Source organism: Nipponia nippon, unplaced genomic scaffold (assembly GCF_047370975.1).
Source record: "Nipponia nippon isolate SJK-2023a ecotype South Korea unplaced genomic scaffold, ASM4737097v1 scaffold_4, whole genome shotgun sequence".
NCBI classification, from domain to species: Eukaryota; Metazoa; Chordata; class Aves; order Pelecaniformes; family Threskiornithidae; genus Nipponia; species Nipponia nippon.
In genome coordinates, this window is record NW_028262358.1 from 116,375,477 (window position 1) to 116,399,159 (window position 23,683).

Sequence of the window (23,683 nt, forward strand, 5' to 3'; positions counted from 1 at the left end):
CTCTGGCAAGTCATTTATTTTCTCCTCAGTGCTTTTAATCACCTTTTGCAGGATGGGATAAACAAGCTTCCTAATTGTACCAGGACACTGTGAGAACAGACCAGATCAGGTACTACCTTTGCCCATATATAGTTTTACCTTTAGCTGCTCTCAAAGGAAAGATGGGCGTAGCTACATTCTTGGTTTCATACTTATTTACACAAGGTTTTAGCTGAGCATGCACTTTAACACTGTGTAACGCTCCTTGTACCTTAAATGGAATCCATCCTTTAACTCCCATTTGCTGCTACTCTACAACCTAGAGAACAACAATAACAATAACACCTGCAGGTTAGAAAAATGTTTTATTATACTGAAACATACTGTACATAGACAAGAGCCAATGGTTATGTTTCATCTGTCCCATCAAACCAAAATACCTTTATGATATTTTCCATTGGCTTAAAAAGGAAATACTAATAGAGATAATTTCATTATTAAAAATATATATATATATAATGCTTTCTATTTATTTTGTTCTATATTAGAAAGGCAAATTTGGGTATAGTGATATGGCTTAAATATATTAATATTTTCCCTCTGGGGAGCTTGTCTTCACATCTGGATAGAACACACGTGGAATGAGTTCAGAATCTCTTTCTACATGACAGCAGATATCAATCCACATTAGATGTAAATTCAGCATGTTCAACCAGAGTGCCTGAGGTGGGGAAGAAGAGGGGTAGTCTGGAATGCCTGTTCTACCACGTTTTTCTTTTCCTGCATATTAAAATTTCTCCAGTATATTTTCTTCCTGTTTTTTCCTCTGGATAATCCCAAGTTTGTCCTCCCTTGTTTTAACCATTGCCATAGTTATGAACAGACCACTGTTTTATCAAAAAACTCATTTTAGCTTAGTGGAATTAATCACCATGGCTTCTTCTTTAAGTTCTGGGAGAACGGAAGGAGAAAGAGAGAGTGAATGACTCCAGAGGGCAATTCAGAGTTCCTCCATTAGGACACCTGCACTGAATCACCTCCTGGAGAAATCTCTTTCTCTCCACTAACTACAGTGGAAGCCCAGGAAGACTTGGCTGGAAAAAATCAGCCCTTGTGAATCTTAAGTAGGTTCACAAGAGTCCTACAGCATCCAAACCTCCTACACACTGCAACCTCTGCATATGTCTGGAGCTGCACTCTTAGTCATCTTCAGTCATTTGCTGTTCTCCCCAGGGGCTAGAGATGCATAGCGTCTAGTGTTTGCAGTCCTACAAGTTCTCTTACAAGTTGGCATTTGTGCAACAACAAAGGCAGCAGATTGTCAGGCTTAGCTGGGATTTCAGTGTTTCTCTGAACTACAGAGGAACTGCTACCTATACTTAACAGTTCCTGGTTATAAATTACTGAAATACCAGTCAGGGAGGAAAGGGCTGCTACAAAAATGCACAGGGTAAAAGGAAAATGACCCTTCCAGTGAGCTGAAATACACTGTCTAAAATGCCAGGAACAGCATCCTGTCCTGCCTCAGACCATTTGCTGGACACTATTCACAGTTGTCATGTGTGCAATACACTTACCATCTTCAATCAGAACTGAACTGGCCGAAACTGTCCTGTGTTGATACTAAAATAGTAGTAGACAATCTGTAGTGCTATGTCCTTGTCCACATTGCCTGTAAAACCCTGAAAATCTAAGGCAACGTTATACCACAACTACACTGTTTTGAAAACATCATGTTGAGCCTCTGCTAGTCAAACTTGCTGCTCTCTGTATGATGGCACACAAATGAGCACTGTGACAGTAAAGAGATCTGGTCAATTCTTGCTACCATCACTTGAGGTCACTGGGAGTTTAGGCTAAGAAGGCATCATTACATTTTAAAAATATGTATGTTCAAAAAAGACTCGTGTCTTCGTTGTCAATAGATTCATTTTCCTGGATGTACTGCAGAATGTCCACTTCATTCATTGTCTGAATCCTGTTTTCCTTTGGCTTTGCCAGTGGAGATGAATTAGTGTTCCTGGGGGCAACTGCTGGCTTCTGAGGCAATGGTGGTTTTGATGGTACCTTAGGTTTTGGTTTGGAGGTTACTTTCAAGAGTTTCTCTAAATCATCTTCAACTCTGGAATGAGAAGAAAACATCCGTAACGTTTTGGGAATTTCTGAACTGCTTTTTGTTTTGTAAGAAGATGCATTCTTGCAAAATAAAACTTTCTGCAGGAAAGGACCAACTTTGATGAATTTCTCTTTTAGGGAGAGCTTTCCATAAAAGCTTCAATGTTACCAAAATAAGAACTGTCTTTTTATAATGTGATTTTTCAGTTCACCGTGCAAGTTAATTAATTTTACAGCATGTTTTCAAATGTCTAAATTAAAAACAATTTGCAATTATCAAAATAAAAAGAACTTGATTTTAGTTTGAGGAAAAAAAAGCTTTTGATCTATGACAGGATGGTTTGCTTCCTCAAGAGCTCAGAAATTTTCATGGGATAGTAACATTTTTCACATTCAGCTCTGCTTCCTCTTCATTCCCACCCCCAAGACTGAAACTGAGTCAAGAGAAACTGGAAAATCTAATGGCTTTAAAAATATTATATTTACATTTGTTTCCAAGAAACTGAAGGAGTTTTGCAATCTGTGAATGTATACAACTCTTTTTTGGTGACTGTTTCACTAGGAAATAGTCCTATTTCCTAGTGAAATATCCCAAAACACCTGAAACAGTCAAGTATGTTTTCTACCTGGATTGTTTGACCTTATCAAAAGACAGAGCATGCTGTGTGTGCCCAACTCTGTTCCCATCAAAGCTGTTGAAAGATTTTGAGAGCACCCTTTTAACAAATAGTCTTGTGACTCCAGGAGGTAGCTGCCTTTGGAAAGTGAATATGTGAAGGAAACTGAAAGAAGGCTGTGATGCATCACATCTCTACAAGATATAGCAGAGATGGCAAAGTAAAAGTTAGCATAGCTAGAGAAGTCTTTACAGGCCACAGTGATTTCTGCTCTGAATCAAAACAGCCTCTTGTTTTGGTCCTCTGAGCACAACGGTCAAAGAAAATACCATAAGGAGTAAGCACAGTTGTTAATTTCCCAAAGGCTTAATTGATAAATAATTGTTAAGCAGTCAAAACCCAACCAGCAATCCATGCAGATCATCAGCTACAAAAGTGAAGCCCCTGATAAAATGCATATCTCACATATGCTTACAAAATACATGACTTCCAAAAGGCTTCATCCCTAACTGTAGCATACAAAATCAAGAAAGTGAAAGCATAAGAAGTGCAAGCAAAAACTTTTACATGAGGGATCAGGAGCCAAAGATGAAGAGGAACAGCAGGTTTGTTAATATGTAGGTATCTCCTTGCCAAACCCCAGCTTTAGCATGACACACTTACTCTACGACTGTAGTGTCTTAGGCAGTGAAATGATTTAACTATTTAGTTGTTTACAAGCACTGATATAAAAACTGTTGTTACCAAACTTCAGTATCAACCGAATCAGCCCATTGGGCTGTAACAGTGCCAGCAGTAAAACTGCCTCAGCCAAAGGGTGGCTTGACAGGGAAGCTACAAATTAACTAGGATACAAAATTAAGGTGCAGGAGTTATTCTAAAGGGACTGGAATTTTCTTCGGTGCTAAAATCCCCTTCAAATAGTTTTACTTAGTTCACTCTCAGAGGACTTGTGAGGATAAGAAAGTCTGGACAAGTGATTCTTAAACAGGAAAGAAGTTGGACACACATGTGCAGCCCATCCTCTGTCTCTGCTAGAGCACTACATCAAGAGGTGGCAGTCCCTCCATCCAGGAGGGTGGGCTGGATGCTCTCTGTTGGTCACAGCACCTGTAACCATCTCGTGGTGAATGGCAAGGAGCAAATGGAGACGTGACTAAGGGAACAGACAACAGCTGTTTCTCTCTGGGAAGATTCTCTGAAGCTCCTTGTTTGAGCCTCTGGTGACTGGAAGGGGTTTGTTGGAGCAGCTCTCAAGCAGGTCCACTCACTGGAACAGGATACCATGCAGGGAGTCTAAGGAAGGCGCCTTTTTAGTCTGTTCTTCTACAAGCCTCAGAGGTAGGCAGTCCCTGGAGCACAAATGAGTCTCAACTCATGAATGTCAGGCATTTTTTGGTCCTTCCACTCATTTGTCTTTCGTAATTTATATCTTCCTCACTGCCAGGCAATGAGGCCATCTTGGGGGGTGTGGTGTCATCCAGACCCCTGCGAAGCCACTGGAATAACTTCTGTTGACTAAATGGGACTGTGATTTCTCCCTTTCTCTCTTTGTTCACTGGTAGCTTTAGCAGAGATACAGTAAATGCCTCTACCACAGGGCAGAACAATTGGTGGGGCCTATCTGCCGACAGTTTAAATAAAGTAGGCAGTAAAGCAAAGCTGAGCCTTTCCATAATTTGCGAAGTGACTTATTTGGGTAATTGGCCAGGACCATGGGGAACATGATCAACAGAAGAATCAATGTATCTGAGACACTTCATTGCTCCATCCCTAGTGCATATTGTTTGAATGTTAAAACCACAGATACTAAAGAGCTCCAGCACCATCAGCTAAGGATCCCACTACTATTAAGAAAAAATACATAATTTCAAGGGTTTCTTTTTTATGTTCACCCTTATTAAAAGCTGTGAGGAACTTATGACTGCGTTGTCCAGGCTGAAACAAAGTACACTCACCATGAACTGGCTATAAAGTGAACAAGATTAGCCTGAATTTTCTGCCGTATAGATGGTCAGAACCCTTTAAGATAAAACCATTCTAGAAGTCAGATCTTCTTATGACTCCCAAAGGGAATCTAAAAAAGATCAGTTTTAACCAAGGTTAATCTTGTAAAATCAACTGCCTGAACACTAATATCTAAAACTAGGAAATAATTAAGCAGACCAACTGATGGACAGAGCTGGGCCACTGTCTCAGAGCTCTGCACCTTGAACTCTACCTTGTGGACTTTGTATTTCAGCAGGCAGCTCCTGCTGTTACCTCAAATTTTATGCCCCAAGTAATTCTGGAGATTATATTTTCTTTTATTTAGATAGGAAGATTTCTGATGTCTCTTAGTTTCCATGATTCCCTGTGGGTAGTATCTCCCACCTAACTTACAAAACACCTTGTCAGTGTATTCTTTCCTTCTGAATTCCTCATCTACATAGAAGAAATTAATTTAATTTAAGCTCAGGCATTTTTGTTTGCTGCAAATTCTGATATCCGAGAGATATCACACCTGTGATCACATTGCCAAGACATGTTCTTGTTCTCTTTGCTGTGTAATAAACAAAACATGTTAGGGCTGGTATTTCTGAAGCCTAGCTTTCTTTAGCTGATCTGATGCCTCCCTCCTTGGCATAAACAAATACTGAATGAATCAGTGTCCATTTCATAAAGTTTGGGTCATAAGTAACAGAAGCCATAATAACCAGATGAACAATACATATGTATACACACAGATCGTATGGAGGAAGCATGATTTTGAACTCAGTGCACTGCCTGAGAACTAGGTGCACTGCCCAGCAGGGGCAGCAGTAAATACAGCTTGTTAACCTGATCAGATGGTACAGCTTCCTGAATTCTCTACTCCTGTGTGGCTCTATATTAATTTCTGTACTAACCACAGCAACAAAACCACTCAGCACAGTCATAAAATACCCCCAAAAGATGCAGTCCAGTATGTTGTGGGTTTTTTTTGGGGGGGGGAGTGGGGTGGGTGTTTTTTTGGTAGTGTGCTTTTAGGCCAAAAATTCTGCAGGATATGACTTTTCAAAGTCTGGAAGCTGATCATGTAAATCTCCTTTTTTTGTCCTGGATTTTTTAAAGACCTTGGTTAGACAGAAGTCTTTTACAGAGAACACAGCAGATAATATGTGGTCTTTGTCTCAAAACCTGCTTTTCAGTGCTGCAGTGATAGACAAACTGTTTGATCCACTGCCATTTGATCATGTGAGACACAACTGTCTTTGGAAAACTACAGAGGTAAAATGCAAAATGCCTCAGGCAGAGATAGAAACAAGGACTTCTATTTCTTGAGAAGCAAATGAATTGTTACAGTGCATAACTACCACCATATTTAACTTCAGACCAGGAGGAGGAAGAAAAAACTCAAGCAACTATTCTGAAATAACAAGGCGATTAAAAGAAGAACCTTCCCGCCCCCACCCCCCATCTTTTTATAGACAATCAGGCACCGAATCCATGTAATTAATCATTCCCTAATTAGTCTCTTTCTTTTTCTGTAATGGAAAAGCAGCGCCACATTGTTTAAAATTCCTGCCATACTGTTGTGCTGATTCATGGACTCTATTGGTGGAAAATCTCTTTGTTTCCAGACACAGAAAGCAATCAAAACCCTTACTGAAGAAATACTGTCACAAAGCCCTATGATATGACTGCTAGCATGTGGACTTCAAGAGAGTAAACGAGTTCTGACTTGGAGACAGACGCAGCTGACATCAGAACATCAACATTTTAGATGCCACTTCTCGGAACTCTGTCCTGTCTATCCGGACAAGATCTTTGGGACAGGAATGACTATGTGCATGTATGGCATCCAGCAGGATGGGGACAGTGACCTCTGCTTGCTGGGAATGCTCTAATGAGGAGAATCAGTAATGAAAGCAAGAGACAAAAAGACTTGCATAATTTGCTAAAGTACCCAAAAGGATCATGTTTGAAGCTAGGTTCTGCAACTCACAGCAGTTCTTGCAGAATAGACTTTTATCTTTCCCTATCTTATTATCGGTGCCTTCATTTTGTCTGGTGTTAGTTCCAAGTACAAGAGATACCTTAGGGGAGAGGTGTAATATCACATATATGACTTGGGAAAAGACTTGTGCCCAAAAATAGGCAGGAAACTTCGAAGTATCTGTTGACCATCACGTCTGCTATGGTCAGTACAGGCAGTATGATGTCTAACAAGGCCCGTGGAAATTATACAGGCCGGAGTTAACCACAGGAGTGCAAAGCACAGGGGGCTCCATAGGGGGTATCTGCCCTCCTGCTTTCCCTTGCAATCCACTGCAGGTAAATTCATACTGATACTTTAACCAGTGCCAGGAAATATATCTGGATACTGGAATGTCAGAGTCTGTACTGTTGAAATGCTAGAAGAACCACTGACACAGCTTTGGTCTGGGACAAGTTAGCCCTCCTCCAGAAAACTCGCAGGCACAACTCAGAGCTGGCGCAGGACAGGGACCATTCCCAGCAGGCAGCTGCGTACCGTCACCTTGTTCTGGAGCTGGAGAAAGTCTAATAGCATTCGACACCATCAGTCTTAGATCAGCGTAAGCCTAAGAAAGAATACACCAGGTCTACCATCACAGGGCAGCAGAAGTGGGATCCCGCCGCTGACATGATTCTCAGCACTGGAAAAAGACAAATCTTATGCTGACGGCTGCTTCCTTCCAGTTCAACTCCCTACTCATTATCAAAGGTGAAGTTAATTAAATCTCTCCTAAAAAGCTTCTCAGAGAACTGCGATAATTATTTCAGGCTAGGGTATGTGATAATTTATGTAATTCTGTGGGCCCACAGAGCTGCTGCTACATTCACAGGATCAATTCTAGCACTGGTTTTCCACAAAAACCTGATCCATCACACCAGGCAGGCAAAATTTAGATTAATGAGGCAGAAGAGGTCGACTGCAGTCCTGCTGCGTGAAAACTTAATTTGTACATCTGTGGCCACTGAGTGGATGGAGATGAGAAAATAAGACATGAGATTCCATGATGGGAGAGTTTGCAGGATACCGATTTCTGCAGAAGTTGACTTCTGTCTCTAGCTTAAATGGAAATTAGACCTGAAGAGGAGCTTTGAGAGTGGAGGTAAATGGCTGAATGCATCCAGAAGGAATCTTTATATGGTATGACGTGACCCAGGAAAATGACAGGAGAAAAGAGAAGCCTGGTCCTAAATCCACTCCCAAGGATAATTCTTTTAACATCTGGGAAAGGGTTGACCAGCTACCCTTTCATCTCACAGCAGCTGGTCACCTTGCACCTTGGAAGAGTCAAAAGCAACGGGACCCAGGACTTCTTGGAAGAGCCTGGGTTCCTCCGTATCCCTGTGGCAAAGAGCCAAAAAGACTTGGTTACCTATCCCTCCCTTTCTCAAAGCACATCCCATGAAGGAAGAGTATGATGTGCTCCTTTTTTCCTGATGGCAACATGATGGGACTTGACCTTGCTGGTTCCTACCACAGCAATTTATGTCTTTTCCACAAGTTCCGGAAGAACATGCAAGTACAGTGCTCAACAGGCACCTCACCGATGTATTATGGCAGACCTAGTGTACAATGCCAGTGGCTAGAGTGAGGTAGCTCACCTAGTTTCTCCATCACCATCACTTAATATTTGTTGGTAAGCCAATAAATTAGTACCCGCTAAAAGGCTGGTCAATGGACAGGAAGAGGGAAGATACTTGTTTGAATGGACATGGGTATTTTGCCATAAAAAGAAATCTTGCATTACACTTACAAAGCAATTGGTTCTTCTCAAAGCTCAACACTTGTTAATGTAATGTAGGTGATTCTATTTAAAATACTAATTCTCATTTCATTTGAGCAGGTATCCACAGAGAGCAGAGTCTTCAGTTTGCAATGAGAACGTTTATCATATTCTCTTCTCCCTCATGTTGTGACAAGCACAGCCCACGCACATTTTGCAGACTCATTTGTCTCCATAACAGTCTTTTCCTCAAGAGTTAGAAGTCACTGCTAGGGATTCACTGCTGTGGTGACAGCGCTGTGGTGCTACTGCTGCTACAACCACTCAGGTACCAGAAAGATCACGAAGGACTTGTTTGCTCCTGTGTTCTGCTCTGAACATCATCTTTTTCCCATCTCCCCTTTGGAAGAAGAAAATTCTGCCTTTCTCTGCCTTAGGCAGTGCTCTTCTATCTCTGCCCATGGTTCACTGGAAAGTACGTTTTCAAGTAAGTCAGACACGTCCCAGATATACCACGTGCATGCGAGCAGACGATGTGGTACATGCAAATGTACACTACGTAAGTTAAGAGCTACCACATCTGTATTATTCAGCTAATCCATCTGTGTACAGTGAACATGTCTAGGTTTCTGGACCTACCACAGACCTGCTGGTGCATCATAGCTCAGGCCGGTCTTAGGTCTTGATAAAATGTGTCCAGGCAAATTTTCTGTATGGTATAACAGAGTATGTCCAACAGACCAAGATGTTTGCCAGTTTTCCTTTGGTAGCTTAGCCAGCTCTAGCCCACTAAAGGAAAGGGTTGTCACAGCTCCTACTAGGGCTAGGGAGAGATTTCTTCAGTCCCCTTTGGGAAGGGAGAGGGATTGCCAACATCTGCAGGGCAAAGGCAAGATTTATTCTTAGGCCTCAAAATGTGCTCAAGCCCCCATGCCGGAGAGATGGCAGGGTTCAGCTCACGTTGAACATTTCCTCTCACCACAAAGGGTCACTGCCTGGAAAAGAGACTGTGACACTGCCCTGCAAACCCATGTAACACCAGTCTGGTGGTAAGGGAAGGTGGGAGATGATTTGAATGCTGCCTCTACATTTATGAGACCTGACAGTTCTGCTAAGGCTTCCAGATGAACAGAAAACAAAGTGCATTGTGCATAACCACTTGAGAAAGTTCAGTTACAGGATTTCAGGTGACTGCAATAAATTTACATAGAGGCGAGGTGAAGTATTCTACTAGGTTAAAACAGCACTGCCACTCCTCTTCGCCCCTTTAACAGCTTCTCCTTTACCCCCAGTTGCCTTGCATTCAGTCCACCAGCTCGCTATGATGTGCAGATAACACTGTGAACTAGGTTTATCAGGGGGATTTCAGCGGGTGTTAGGCACCTGAACAGGTCAACAGATCCTGACCTATCTGCCTATACCTCTTGCACAGCCAGGAGTTGCTTCTGGATTCCCATAGACACTTTCCCATTGGACCACTGGCATGATTTTCTGCTTCATTACATCCAATTTCCAACTGGATCTCGATGACTTGTCAACTACTGAAAGTGCTGGGACAATTCAAGAATAAATGAAAACTACTGGAATTTAAAAGAAATGGGATCTTTTCCCATGGGTTTCCACACACAGATGTGTGTGCTGATAACACTGATGACCCTGAACTGATCTGAAAGCATGGTCTATTGGTCTTGGAGTAGACTTCAGAGACCTTTCTCTGCCACAGAGGAAGAGAAAACATATAATCCAAAGGACATTAACATGACAGATGGAGAAGCTCTCTCCAGTAGTGGATAATAATGCAAGGACTGCATTAAAACAGGCACTTCACTTCTAACCATATCAACAATCTGGATCAAGCGCTGTATGCTGAGATTTCTAGCAAAGGAGAAAGCAAACAGGAAAATATTGCAAGCACATATGTGTTTGCTCCCAATATACCACAGCACTAAATCAGGTTATGTCCTGCCCCATCAGCTTCTATAAACATCAGGTGGGCTGTTAGGATGTTGTCCTGGTTTCAGCTGGGAGATGGCACCCAACCCAATTTAACCTTTGTTTAAATTAAGTCAGGTATTACTGCTGAGATAGCTAGCACTTTTGCATACGTAGAAAGCAATAGCTGCAAAACTACCTGTGTCAGGAGAGGTTTGAAACCACACACAGATTGTCTCTCCTGGGTTTAGTACCTGCTGCAGAAATCATACATCCTCACAGGAGCTGGCTGGCAAGAATTAGCACTCATCATTCAGATGCCAGGCCGAGATCCAGACGGCATGAATTTGACCCTTTACTGCAGCACAGATTCCCTGGTGATGCTGGTCAATGGGGCAGGTAAGTGTAAGAGCAAGTATGTTATTCACCCCTGTAACTCTGAGCTCCAGCCCTCCTTTCCACTAGATTAAAAATTAAATGCAGGGTGATAGAGATTATAATGAGCTGTGGAGGTGTGCATGGGATTCCTCCTGGAAGTGTGCATGGAGATCTGTGAGCCACCAGCAGAAAACCATTCCTCTTGTGGCAAGAGCCCCTGACTTCAGCTTACTGAAGCTGAATACCTCCTTGTTTCTGGGCTTTGTTTCTCACTTTTCATAATGGAGGTCAGTTTTCACCCCCTATGGATCGCTTGCAGAAAGCAGGAGTGTCATGTCAGAAAACAAGGACGAGATGGCATGCCTTGGGCCTTCAAGACCTTTCCTTTTGAGTCACAGAATAATACCTTGCACCCTACCTTTCTCAGAGGGTCTTCCTAATTTCCTTTTTAATGTGTTTGATTTCGAAGCTCTGTGACACAAATCTTACCTTTTGCTTGTAAATACAAATATTGATTCACAGCATCCAAATTATTTAAGCTTTGCCCTCAAATTCATCTCTTTTGAGGTCTAAATAACTCCTCAAATCACCTTCATCCTACATGACAAATTTGAGATGTGTACCTCAGCAGTTTTTCAGTGTCCTCCTCAGGATCCATGTTCAGCACATACTCCCTGTTCTTACAGGCAGCTGGCAGCAGTAGTGAGTCACCCAGTCTTACCACGCCACCAAGGTCTGGATCTTCAAATAACTTCAGATCTAGAAAGAGGAACCAGAAAATGCTGTGGTTAAATCATGCTATATAACACAATACCTGCATTATCACTAGCTAGTAAATCTGGCTACTGGGCTGAAAAAAAAAGATGATGTAGACAATTGGTTTTTTACAAGGACTTCCAGTCCACAGAGTGCAGTGATACTCTGCACTCTCAGGACTTGGTAAATCTGCTTTCTTCTTGCACTCAGAAGTAGGTCACATTACTCTTGTTAACGTGGCATGAGTGACTGTGGGACAGCCAGGTCCCGCAGACCTATAATATCCCAGCCCAAAATGTCAATACTGAACAGCTATGGGAACTACAGGTCTTATTTATTCTTTCTGAATGATTCTAGATGATTCTGCCCCAGCTGAAGATTTGCTTTAACATTCCCAAGTCATTATTTAGTCTGTATATTCTGTATCACTACATTTTAAAAGCTCTGTTAAGCACGTGCTTTAGATAAAACAATCTGTGTATATACAAATATAGAACAGATTTACTCTCTTTCATCTTCTTCCTCGGACCAATTGATGAGAAATCTTTTTCTGGGCCAAAGAGTCCTTCATCTGGATCTACTTCCTCTTCAAAAATGGTTAATCTGGGCTTCTCTTCCTTGGTTGGAGAAGCAGATGCCTTCTTTGTTTTTTTAGTTCTAAAACATAAGAGACAAGAAAGTCAGCTGCAATTCCTCATTTAACAAGAAAGATTTATGGCTAGAAAGTCTCATAAGCTGAAAATAGATGGAGGCTGGGAAAAGATTAGAGAAAGGTACATAGGCATCTGTTAGTCACTGGCAGGAACAGGATATTGAGCTGGAGGGACCGTTGGTCTGACATACTCTACCTGTACTCATGTTTTGTATTCTTAAGAACTATCAAGGAACCCAATGGGAACTGGAAGAGCAGGGCTAAAAGTGCTGCACTGTGCAAACTAACACTCACTCACATTTGTTTTAAGCAGTTTTACTCCTCCCACACAGAAAGCTTAAAATAAGAAAGAAGAGCAGTTCCAGCAACACTGTCATAGACAGACGGAAAAGGGATGGCTTGAAAAACAACGTGCAGGCTGGACCATCACACTGATCCTGTTGGACAGGTTTTTTTAAAATCTCTTTGGCTCCATTTCCTTGCCAGTGTTTGCTGCTGTTTTTGACTGCTCCATACTCCTTTCATAAAGGTGTTAGACACTCCCCTCATCCTCCTCAGAAGAGGCGTGATATGAAGACTACATCACCTTTAAGTTGAAGCAAGCAGGGACTGGAAGATACTTGGTTGGACAGACAGCTATTTGCAGAATTTACAAATGTCACTTAGTACTTTCTTGAACCAAGGACAGGATTCTTCCTCTAAAATTAGTCTTCTAAAAATTTGACAGTGAGACAAAGTTAATTTTTAGGCTTCTTCTCAACTCAGTGGAAAGAGATAGACATCACCATAGGACAACTAATCCCATCTATTTTGAACACTGATATTTGGATGCAATATATCTCTGCAGATCGTGTCCTCTCCCCCGGCTGGAGAAGGAAGCTAAAAACTAGTTTGGATTACAGGCCTCATTTGCACCTGGCTTAAACAAGGAGAGCTGAATCCCCTTCCAAGAACAGTGAAAAGCGTGTGCCTCATGCTCTCATATCTAGGAGTCATGTTCCACTAGCCGAAGCTACAAGGCAGCTTTCACAGTAGGGCAGCTTGAGTTATGAGGCTAAGCAGATGGCATAAAAAAGAAAATGTAGAGAACAGGACAAAAACTTTTGCATGAAAAGTCCAATTCAAACTGAGCTGAAAGAGAAGCATTCCTTAGGACAGTATGTCCTTCCTAAGAAACTGCTATATTTCAGAGATCCTTACTCTTAGCAGTCATGGCCTTGCAATTCCTAAGGTAGCCCCTCTGAGTGCCTCCTACAATAGAAGATCTGATCTCCTTTGCAGAGAGCAGGTCAGGTTTCAGCCTCAAGCAAACCCAATTATCTGCACTTAACATGCCATAGTCATCAAAAACTAAGAACAAGGTCAAAAGATTACATATACATTCCAACTACATTAAAGAATCTTGTAAAATCCTCTTCCAGTTACAGCTGCACACAGAAGAGTGGAGTCCAGTTGCTTCCAGTTATTTTCACAAGTTTATTATCACCAAAATAGAACTCATGGATGATATTACCTTGCTACCACCACTTCATCTCTTAGCAATGGGAAATGCTGCGCTTTAGAGGCCTAAGAGCAAGCCTCATGCAGAACTTCAATAGGGCCTTATTTGGAAATATACCCTATTCAATATACTAAAGGTATCTGCAGTTGTCAGCAACTAATTTGCTGAACTATTTATGATACAAACCTTTTTGAAGCAAGGGAAACTTCCATGGCTTTATTTTTTTCACATTTATATTCATTATGGATATGCCTCAAGTGACTTCTAAATTTGAGCTACTTTTGAAAGGTCAGCTCCAAGGAACTGCCTCAAACTGAAGCATTTGTGAAAGAGCCTTCTTCCAAAACCTGACAAAATCTAAAGTTATAATACGTACAAGCCAGACAGCTTTCATCCAGGATTTCTACACCAACTCAAATTCAGTGCTTTATTAACTGTGGTAAGAAATCTATCACTCAAATGAACCTAAGTATTAAAGGAAAAGGTAAAAAATGAGAGCCATTATATTTAACAATAAAAACAGAACAGTAAGACTGAGACTTTCAGAGCTGACAAATTGATTAAAAATAGAATTAGTAAACACAAATCCAATCTACTGGGGAAGGGGCAACCTTTATTTGCATAATTCATGCCTTGCAAAATATTCTTTAAGTGAATGACAAAATAGATGAGGATTTGCCAATCTACAGTATGCCAAGAAGTCTTTGACAAGATCCCTTGCCCATTCAGAGGGTTGTAACAGCTCTCCTGATACATAAGAGCCTGTTATGCCACAGGTACTTACAGACATGAGCCAATACATTTCCAAGCAACAGGTCTCCACCCCAGTGAAGTTAACAAGGAGTTTACTAATAGTTAGCTAAAGTATTTGCAGCAAAGAGTACCAGAATGGTGGGAAATACCAAAGAAAGGGAAGAAAACCATAGAGAGTGTCATAAAGAACAGCATGTAAAACAAAATTAATTGAACTGAAAGGTCCTGGTAATAACCCTCTGTTTAGTCTAGCCATCAAACCAGCCCACTTACACTGGCTCGTGTTCTGTTTTGCCAGGGGACTCCACTGGCAGTTACAGGGCACGGGGCCAAACCCCCAGGGCTTGACTGCTACCAGTCGGAACATGAAGAAGTTGTTTTTCTGCCTTCAAGTTGTTTCCCCTCACTGCCCTCCTAAGGAAACCACAGTTGGAATGCCAAGTAATTCCAGCATATCCATACACGGACTCCGTTGAGGTCAGTCTCTAACTGGGAAACAGGATTCCCACGGTTCTGTATTTAGCTGTGCCAGTCCAGGCTGTGCACTGCTGGCCAGAGGTTTTATGGGTGAGAAAGGGTGTGTAAGAAGTTTCGGAGCCTGTCTGACGTTCTGGTTTCACAATCAGCTTCAGCTGGCCTGAGTTTGTGTCTGCCTGCCCGCTCATCCCCTCTCTATATATTCCTGCTACCTCCCCATAAGCAGGGGACCAGGCACTTAGCTGGAACTGAGCTGATTGTGAAGCCACATGCCGGTAGGCATGCAAGAGGAGAAGCTGCAAGGAGAGTTAATTGGATGATCAGGATGTGCCAGGGTGCAGTACGCTGGTGCAGGGATGCAGAGGCTTTTGGGAAGACAGAAATGAAGAAACATTTCATCTCACACAGTATTACTGTACTCAAGCCCTGCACTTCATTACCACTTTCTTCATACATCACACTCGCAACCTTGGCATCTGGCATTTTGAAACTACCTGCATCCAGCTGGCAGAAGATAACCCATGTCATTGCTATTTGTTGCTGAAACAAGTGAACCTTGGAACATCACTCTAGTGAATTTTAAAAATCGTAACAAAAACCAAACCAGCTCTAAAGATGGTGTTACCCTTGGTCAGCTGAACCTATTCACCCAGTTGAGCTCACTGACTTTTATACATGGAGCATGGTGAGAATGACTCAAATAACACTACCATCTTCTGCTCTGACTCGAAAAGGTGCCAAACTGCCTCATAAGTGACTGTAGATAAAGACTAGCCTCCTAACGGCCATGGACCAAAACTGGATAATCAAAAATTAGGGTATATTAATCCACCTAGCCAGGCTGCTGGCACACTTGAAAATCCAGCTGAGGCTCCTGGCTCCCAAATGATTCTCAAATCACCCATGAAAATGTCAACAAAACCCTGTACGCAGAAGACACTCACTTTCAAACATAACCCATTTTGTGAGCGCAATTCTCATGTTACTGTTTACAGACACAATATAGGTCACTCGTTTGGCAGCCTCCATGTCTCACTGGCACATCAATAATGCAGAAAAGCTTTATGGTCAGCTGTAGAAAACAGCGACGAGGATGACTCAGACACTCCAAAGTCAGAAGATTTCCAGGCTTGTATGGGTGATAGCTGTATTTTGAAATATTGGATCTCCAGACCTAACGCTTGGTGACACATAGCTTAAATCAAAGGGCATGTCTACCATGCTCAATACAGACAGGAGTCCCTAACCCATGCTCACTACTGGGTTAAAATAGTGAGTGTAATTATTCAGAGTAAGCGTGTGTCATTATTCAGAGTAAGTGTAATCTCAGAACACAGACAAAAATATTCAGAACTTATTATTCTGAAAATATGACCATCTCTTTTTCATAGAAATAAGATTATGCTCCAGGAAAGGAATGTTACAGTAATATTAAAAAAGACTTATTTAGAATATACATGTTCATATTTTAGGTATCCATGGGATTTTACAAGGAAAGAGCTCACTAATATAAATGGACACCCCAACTCCCACAAATCTATGTTCAGGCTTGAACAAAAGAACTACTGCTAAAATAGCAGCAATATTAGCACATCTTCTTCAATACCATTTCTGAAAAACAAAGAACCTATACACTAGTTCATGCAGAAAACAAAATGTCATCTGCCACTTTCTTTTCATTCAACAGTGCTCATTTTCCAAAGCTGCCTGATGATAACAGGCAGGACAAAAGGGGTCATTCTCATCCGCTCTGGGCAAGGGATGCTGAATAGAAATTCTAAGCCCGTCAGCTCAACACAGCCTGACTGCTAAGCATTAAGCAACCGTGACAAGCGCTGGCCGCAGGGATATTTTACCTCGCACAGTAATCTTTTTCTTGTGGACATCACAGTAACGTGCAGTGTTTTAAATGGCCCTGGCACATCCCAGAATAAGATAATGCATAATAGATGGAATAAATCTCCTATTTGCAGAAATCATTCGGAAGAGGAGCATTCAATTGCAGGCAAAGTTTTTCCTGCTGCAGCCCCCAGATTAGGCCAGCCTTGGACTATTGTTCCAGCTGAGCAACAGATGGAAAGAAAGCCTGAAGAAATAGACTTTCAAGATTTCAGCTCCCATCTAGGGACCTGCTTTTGTGGAGAGATTTTTCTGAAGGGCTCAGCACCCAGAAGGACCTGTTCTTCCTAAAAAAAGCGAAGCCTTTTTTATAATCTGTCCTTAAGCTTCCTGATTATATCTTTTTTCAATATAATTCGAAAACAGACAACAAGACCATAGATGGCCAACTTTTACTTAGTATACAGCTCATTACCAATAATCACAATACAGAAACATTTCCTAAAAAGTTTTCAACTAAATAACTTCCACAACAGTGAAATAGTTCTTACCCTAATGCTCACGTTAATGATGCACATTTTCAAATATGCAATACGAGATAACATGCACTAACGTGTTTTTGAAAAAACTGGCCAGGCATCTTTCTGCACCCTGGATGTAACTACTCATTTTAGAACTTTAGGGAGGTTACAAAGGCATAAAAATAAAGCTATTTTAGAAATTAGAAAAGTTAGAAAAGTACAACACAAAGAAGCATGGGCTGGTGAGCATTGCCTTGATGCTTGGTAAAGTTAAAGAAAGGCAGATAATCAGATATAATCAATAAGTAATTAAAAGAGCATTCAATACTAAAGTCTTGCCAGAATCATGCTGCTGTTTTCTTTTTATGAGCCTACAGGCTTGGTTAGTAATGGTATCTTATCCAAGGATTGGCATAGCAGTCCTGAGGCTTCCCACCATTTTCTTCCAAAGCAGGCCCAGGACAATGGAAGGTCCTATCCTGCAGCGCGGGTGGACAGGGATCTCATTGCAGCCTTGCAAGTATCTGCTCTGTAGAGAGCGAGCCTGAGATATCTCTGCATTAACTTAGTTACTCAGATGCTTCAAGCAAGGACGGATGAAACCAGAAAGCTCTCTTTTTGGTTCTTCTCCATGGCTTTAGTGAGGCGAGGAGGAGAGAATATTATGTCTTGCTGTTCAGTTTATGAATTAGTAAAAGAGCTACAAGGGAAGCATGATGATGGCAGCATCGGGGCTTGGTGTATACCAGCTTTTATTATGCCCCTACTTCTCTTTCTCTATTTGTATGTTTGGTAGGACTTGATTTCAAATTGATAAAGGGAGAGAAACATTGATTTTTGCTCTGCTTCCCTCTTCTGGAGCACCTTCTATTTTCCCTATTCCTAGTCCTTGCAATTTCTGCCTAATATAATCCTCTTTCTCTTTTTCATCCCTCCTCAATCCATTTCCCCAAATTTCTGGCCAGTATTAGGTACCTTCTTCCTCCACCTCCAGGATCTGCAGTATTGCCTTATCCTCCAGACTGACAATGAGGCCTCCTCATCATCTTCAGCCCTCTTCTCCCCCCGCATCCGCATCATGTACCTCTTACCCTCCAGACCTCTCTTCTGGACTCTTTCTGCTTTAACTCTAAAGATTATTATTGTTGGTCAAATTATGCTTTTGCAAAAGACCACGGGCTGTAACTGAAGGAGAAACAGGAAGCTGCAATGGGAAAGTGGGAAAATGCAGAAAGGAGGGTAAGGAAAAAAAGGATGAAATTAAGCAGGGGTAACAGTAGGCAAGTTAGTAAAGGTAGAGAAAGGGAAGAGGTTGAAGCTAATCACAAATGATAACCAGAATTAACTGCTAACCACCAAAAATAAACACGGATATTTACCAGTCAGTTTGCAATAAAAGGTAAAATTAATGTTAAATCTTAAACGTAAAATCTTTCTGAAGAAGGGAAGCTTTATCAGGAAAAAAAACAGTTTCAACTTAATAAACTCTGCCAGACATTGTTCCTTGATCTATTTCTTTTAAGGTCACTATCCAAGCTAATGGAGTTACTTTCAGGAATAGACCCTAGCTTTATGTTTTGACCCTATAAAAATTACACTCAAGAAAAAAATTCATTCCCTTACACTAATTAATAATTGTTACAGGTCTGTAGCTCCAAAGACAGCAAATTCTTGGGTGAGTACTCTGTTGCATGCCTGTAAAATGATGTCTACATGCAGTATAACTCAGCAATAAAATGTGCAACAAGAATATAAATACGACAACTGTAATGAAATCAACCTGCCAACATTGTCCCTTTATGAGACGTTCTTCACAAAACGCCCTGAGCAGCTTCACAATCAAAGTCAACCAAGCTGAAACAAGCAAGGTGTGAAAAAAACTAGCTGGTGAGCATGTTATCTGCCACATGCTGAACAGATTCAGGAGCAAACACAAAAAAAGGCCTCACAAATAGGGAACTGATGGTACTGAAAGTATTCAATGTTCTGGTAAGAATTCTTTCAAATAGCAAGTAAAAGCGACAAATGCAAACAGCAACAGTTTTTGGAGAAGCGATTCGTTCCTTCAACACTGAAATGGTGAAAAAAGCCAAATACATGCATGAACATACCACTGTAGCTTCTTGTTAGATGTATTTGAACAATTTCTGAAAAAGCACTGAACACATGAATAGTTGATGCCTCATTTCCTGAAGTATTTGGCACTCACACCTCTAAAACATAGAACCATAGAGTCACAGAATGGTTTGGGTTGGAAGGGACCTTTGAAGATCACCTAGTCCAACCCCCCTGCCATGGGCAGGGACATCTTTCATTAGACCAGGTTGCTCAAAGCCCCATCCAGCCTGGCCTTGAACCCTTCTAATGATGGGGCATCCACAACTTCTCTGGGCAAGCCGCTCCTGTGTCTCACCACCCCTATCGTAAAAAATTTCTTCCTTATGTCCAATTTAAACCTACCCTCTTTCAGTTTAAAACCATTGCCCCTCGTCCTGTCACTACAGGTCTTGGTAAAGTCAAATCAGCAGGACCTGCAACTGCTTGGTGCCTCCTCCCAAGGACAGGCAGCCTGACTGTTCCACATCTGCTTTGCAAGGTTTTAATTTTCTGTTACCTAATCTTTACCTCCTCACAAACAGAATGCTATCATATCCAGCACCATCTCCTGCCACCTATGTTGACAGCCTCCCGGCCTCATGTTGTGCTCCTTAGGAGGAGACCACTTCCCCCGTGCCGCTGCCTCACGTCAATTCCCTCCTCACCGCATCCAAAAGCAGAACGGGTACAAGAACACAGACTGCGGGCACAACTCTAGTTTTTATCTACCTGTGAACAGAAAAGCCTCAAATAGGTAACGTTACAAGAGAGGATGCTTGCATCACAAAACCTCTGGCCTCTCTAATACTAGAGGCTCTGTGTAAAACTCTGTCTGAAAGGTGCCCTTCTTTTTTTTGCCTGGTACCTGCTCAGTCCCACCCCCAACCTACAGAAAACCTTTAGCAAACTACAAGTGATGTTCCAGTCTAAAATTTTGCCTGACATACCTGTCACACCACATCTAGAAAGCTTATGAAAAGCCAGAGAAGGGCTGGTTACCAAGGCAGTGAGCAGATTCCAGCAGCAGCCAAGCAGGATTTGCACTCAGAAGCAGACTGCTTCAAAAACAGTCTCGACTGCTCCATGATATGGCCTGAGGAGAGAAGGTGGGGCCGAGCCTGGTCCCCTGCTGTCTTCCCTCCCTCACTTCTTGCTGTTCAGAGAGATCACTTTTTTCTTTTTGGCTGCACTGTGAGTAAAACAAATCTCTCACCGCAACACAGAGATGGCTCCACAGGAAATAAAATAGCGAAGGACACAGTGAGACATTGTCAGAGCTAAATGATACCTCTGTTGCAGACACAGCCCCATGCTCCAGCTGCTGCCTCTCCTGCTGATCACGAGATCAAAACCTCTTCCATAAAAAGAAAATGCAGCTTTCCTGCCTAGAGGTTTCTCGTGTTGATTTTTTTTAACAGAGGCAAGATAAAATTGCTCTGGGTGAAATATTCCCCAGGCCATGGATATACCTATTGCACAAAGCAATTCCACTTCTGATGTTGCAGACGCTGCTGGAGGTCAGACTGTAGGAACAGTCACACCAGGGAGCACCAGAGACACAAAACTCTCCCTCCTAAGCAAGACACCGGTAGCACCTCTGTGATAACATATTTAAGAAGGGGGGAAAAAAAAACCTGCGGCAGAACAGCAGCCAGAGACAGGAGTGAGAATATGTGAGAGAAACAACCCTGCAGACACCAAGGTCAGTGAAGAAGGAGCAGGAGGAGGTGCTCCAGGCGCCAGAGCAGAGATTCCCCTGCAGCCTGTGGTGAAGACCATGGTGAGGCAGGCTGTCCCCCTACAGCCCATGGAGAGCAGATATCCACCTGCAGCCCATGGAGGACCCCACACCAGAGCAGGGGGATGCCTGAAGGATGCTGTGACCCTGTGGAGAGAGGAGCCCAGGCTGGAGCAGGTTTGCTGGCACGACTTGTGACCCCATGGGGGGCCCACGCTGGAGCAGTCTGTTCCTGAAGGACTGCACCCCGTGGAAGGGACCCACGCTGGAGCAGTTCGTGAAGAACTGCAGCCCGTGGGAAGGACTCATGTTGGAGAAGCTTGTGGAGGACTGTCTGCCGTGGGAGGGACCCCACGGTGGAGCAGGGGAGGAGTGTGAGGAGTCCTCCCCCTGGAGAGGAGGGAGCGGCAGAGACAACGCGTGATGAACTGACCGCAACCCCCATTCCCCGTCCCCCTGCGGTCCTGGAGGGGAGGAGGTAGAGAAAATAGGGAGTAAAGTTGAGCCCGGGAAGAAGAGAGGGGTGGGGGGAAGGTGTTTTAAGATTTGGATTTTATTTCTCATTATCCTACTCTGGTTTTGATTGGTAACAAATTAAATTAATTTTCCCCAAGTCGAGTCTGTTTTGCCGTGACGGTAATTGGTAAATGATCTCTCCCTGTTCTTATCTTGACCCACGAGCTTTTCGTTATATTTTTCTCCCCTGTCCAACTGAGGAGGGGGAGTGATAGAGTGGCTTTGGTGGGACCCTGGCATCCGGCCAGCGCCAACCCACCACAGCTGCCTGTGGTCTCTCCAAGGAAGGGAAGGGTTTTGAGGGTGCCTCCCTTCCCACGACTGGCAGAATTCCATAGCAGAGGTGCCATGAGCACCGGAGGCAGCACACACACCTACCCTGCTGAACAAGAGGGCTGGGGCAGGACTGTGTCCATACTATAAAACACTTGGCCTTGGTCTTCCCTTGCTCTGTGTGGTGTCCTGGAATTGTTATTTATTCTGCATCTGATTTTCAGTTCAAAGTGCTTGAAATAATGTGAGGGTTGTGCTACAGCTCTGCAAAGTCATAGCCTGAAATGGAGAGTCCTTATGGCATGCTTTGGGCACAGAACAAAGGCATGGGGTGGTGTTGGAAGGAGCAAAACCTGATGAGATACTGCCAGAGGACTGTGTACAGAGGCAAACTTGAAGCAGTCTTCTCCACGTCACCTTTTGGAAATGGTCCTTGCGAGGGGTCCTGGGTACCAGCCCCTCGCAGGAAGAACAGATAAGCAGAAAGGAGACTGTCCTTTGCAATGTTGTCCATTTGTCTGTAGGGTTTAAGGATACCTCAGCATCCTTCACAATATCCATCAGTAGCATCTGTCTTGTAGCGCACAACAGCACCACGATGGCTCTCCTCCCGTGAGCAATGGTGCTGTGCTGCCAACAGCTGGCAAACGACTGTCAGACCAAGCAAGTTCCTCCACGAGAGTGAGGGATACGACAGGATGGGTTACATCTCCTTCTTTTACAGGTCAGGAATGAAACGTGGTCCTGAAAACCAGAAGTGAGCTGTCTGTAGCCTAAACAGGATGTCTTTGGAACGAAGAATTGAAACTAATTCCCCTGAGACCTCGGCCAGCAGCTCTGGCCCATGTGCTTCTCCTTCCTGTTTGTGCATCCCACATTGTGTGGCACTGCCCTCATCTCTTGGCAGCACCACTGAACAAGTAAAAACAACTCCAGTGAGGTCAGGGTTTGCTGTAACAGCTCCTGAGGGAGGAAGAGAGGGTTAGCCCTCAGGAGCCTCTTAAGAACGCATTTGCTTTTCTTCATATTACAGGAACAGTTGGAGCTGTGGCTCTGTCACTCATGGCCAAGATGAGAAAGATGACTCGGAAACAAGTTTCCAGGACGAGACATACACAGAAACAGCCTATGCTGGCAGATAACCGATCACACAGATGAAAAATGAGATGTCTTTAGCAAATGGGTCTAGATAATGTTGTAAGGTGGTTTTGAGGGCATGACACATGTTTTGTGTTTAATGATGCCTTCAAGAATGCCTCGGATGCTATTAAAGACAAAAAGCAATAAAGCAAGGCAGAGAGAAGCCTGGAAATCTTCCATCCAAGCCGCTCTGACCAGTTTGTGTATCATGCCAAATAAGTAGCAGTTATTACAGAAAATCATGGTTCAGAAAGCAGAGGTCAGAGAATAGCCTATACTAGCAAAAACCCAAGTCAAGATCTTTTCCTAGCCAACTGACACACCATGGCTCACTCCCACATGGCTGAACTCTGCTGTACGCCAAAACAGGCTGGCTGCACCCATCCAGTCCTGGGCTAGCTCCTGACCTCTACCCACCATCACCCGAAAGAGTGCTAGCTGACAGGAACCACAGCAGCCAGCTAAATACTTGCTGCAAAATGTCCTTGGTGTTTTCTGCTCACGGAGCATCCTTAAGTGCCAGACATACACTCAGCAAGAGAAACCCTTGTTACAGGACCCCAATGGCTCCAATTCTGACCCCTAAATGTGCACCTTCTTCAGGCTGTCCTGTTGACAACAAAAAGCCAACATCTATACTAGCAAATAAACGTAGTCAGGGCTTGGGCTGAGATAATAG

General features: G+C 42.9%; 1 protein-coding gene across 1 annotated transcript in view; it reads right to left on the reverse strand.

Moving 5' to 3' along the window:
• Window positions 1–327: 327 nt before the first annotated feature.
• HS1BP3 (HCLS1 binding protein 3) overlaps window positions 328–23,683 on the reverse strand; it is a 51,754-nt gene continuing 28,398 nt past the window's right edge. Inside the window, exons 5-7 of the mRNA XM_087775248.1 lie at window positions 12,003–12,154; window positions 11,365–11,500; window positions 328–2,101 (exon numbers count right to left, since the gene is read on the reverse strand). Coding sequence (XP_087631374.1) covers window positions 1,873–2,101; window positions 11,365–11,500; window positions 12,003–12,154 — 517 coding nt within the window. The 3' untranslated portion in view covers window positions 328–1,872. The remainder of the gene's footprint in view (window positions 2,102–11,364; window positions 11,501–12,002; window positions 12,155–23,683) is intronic.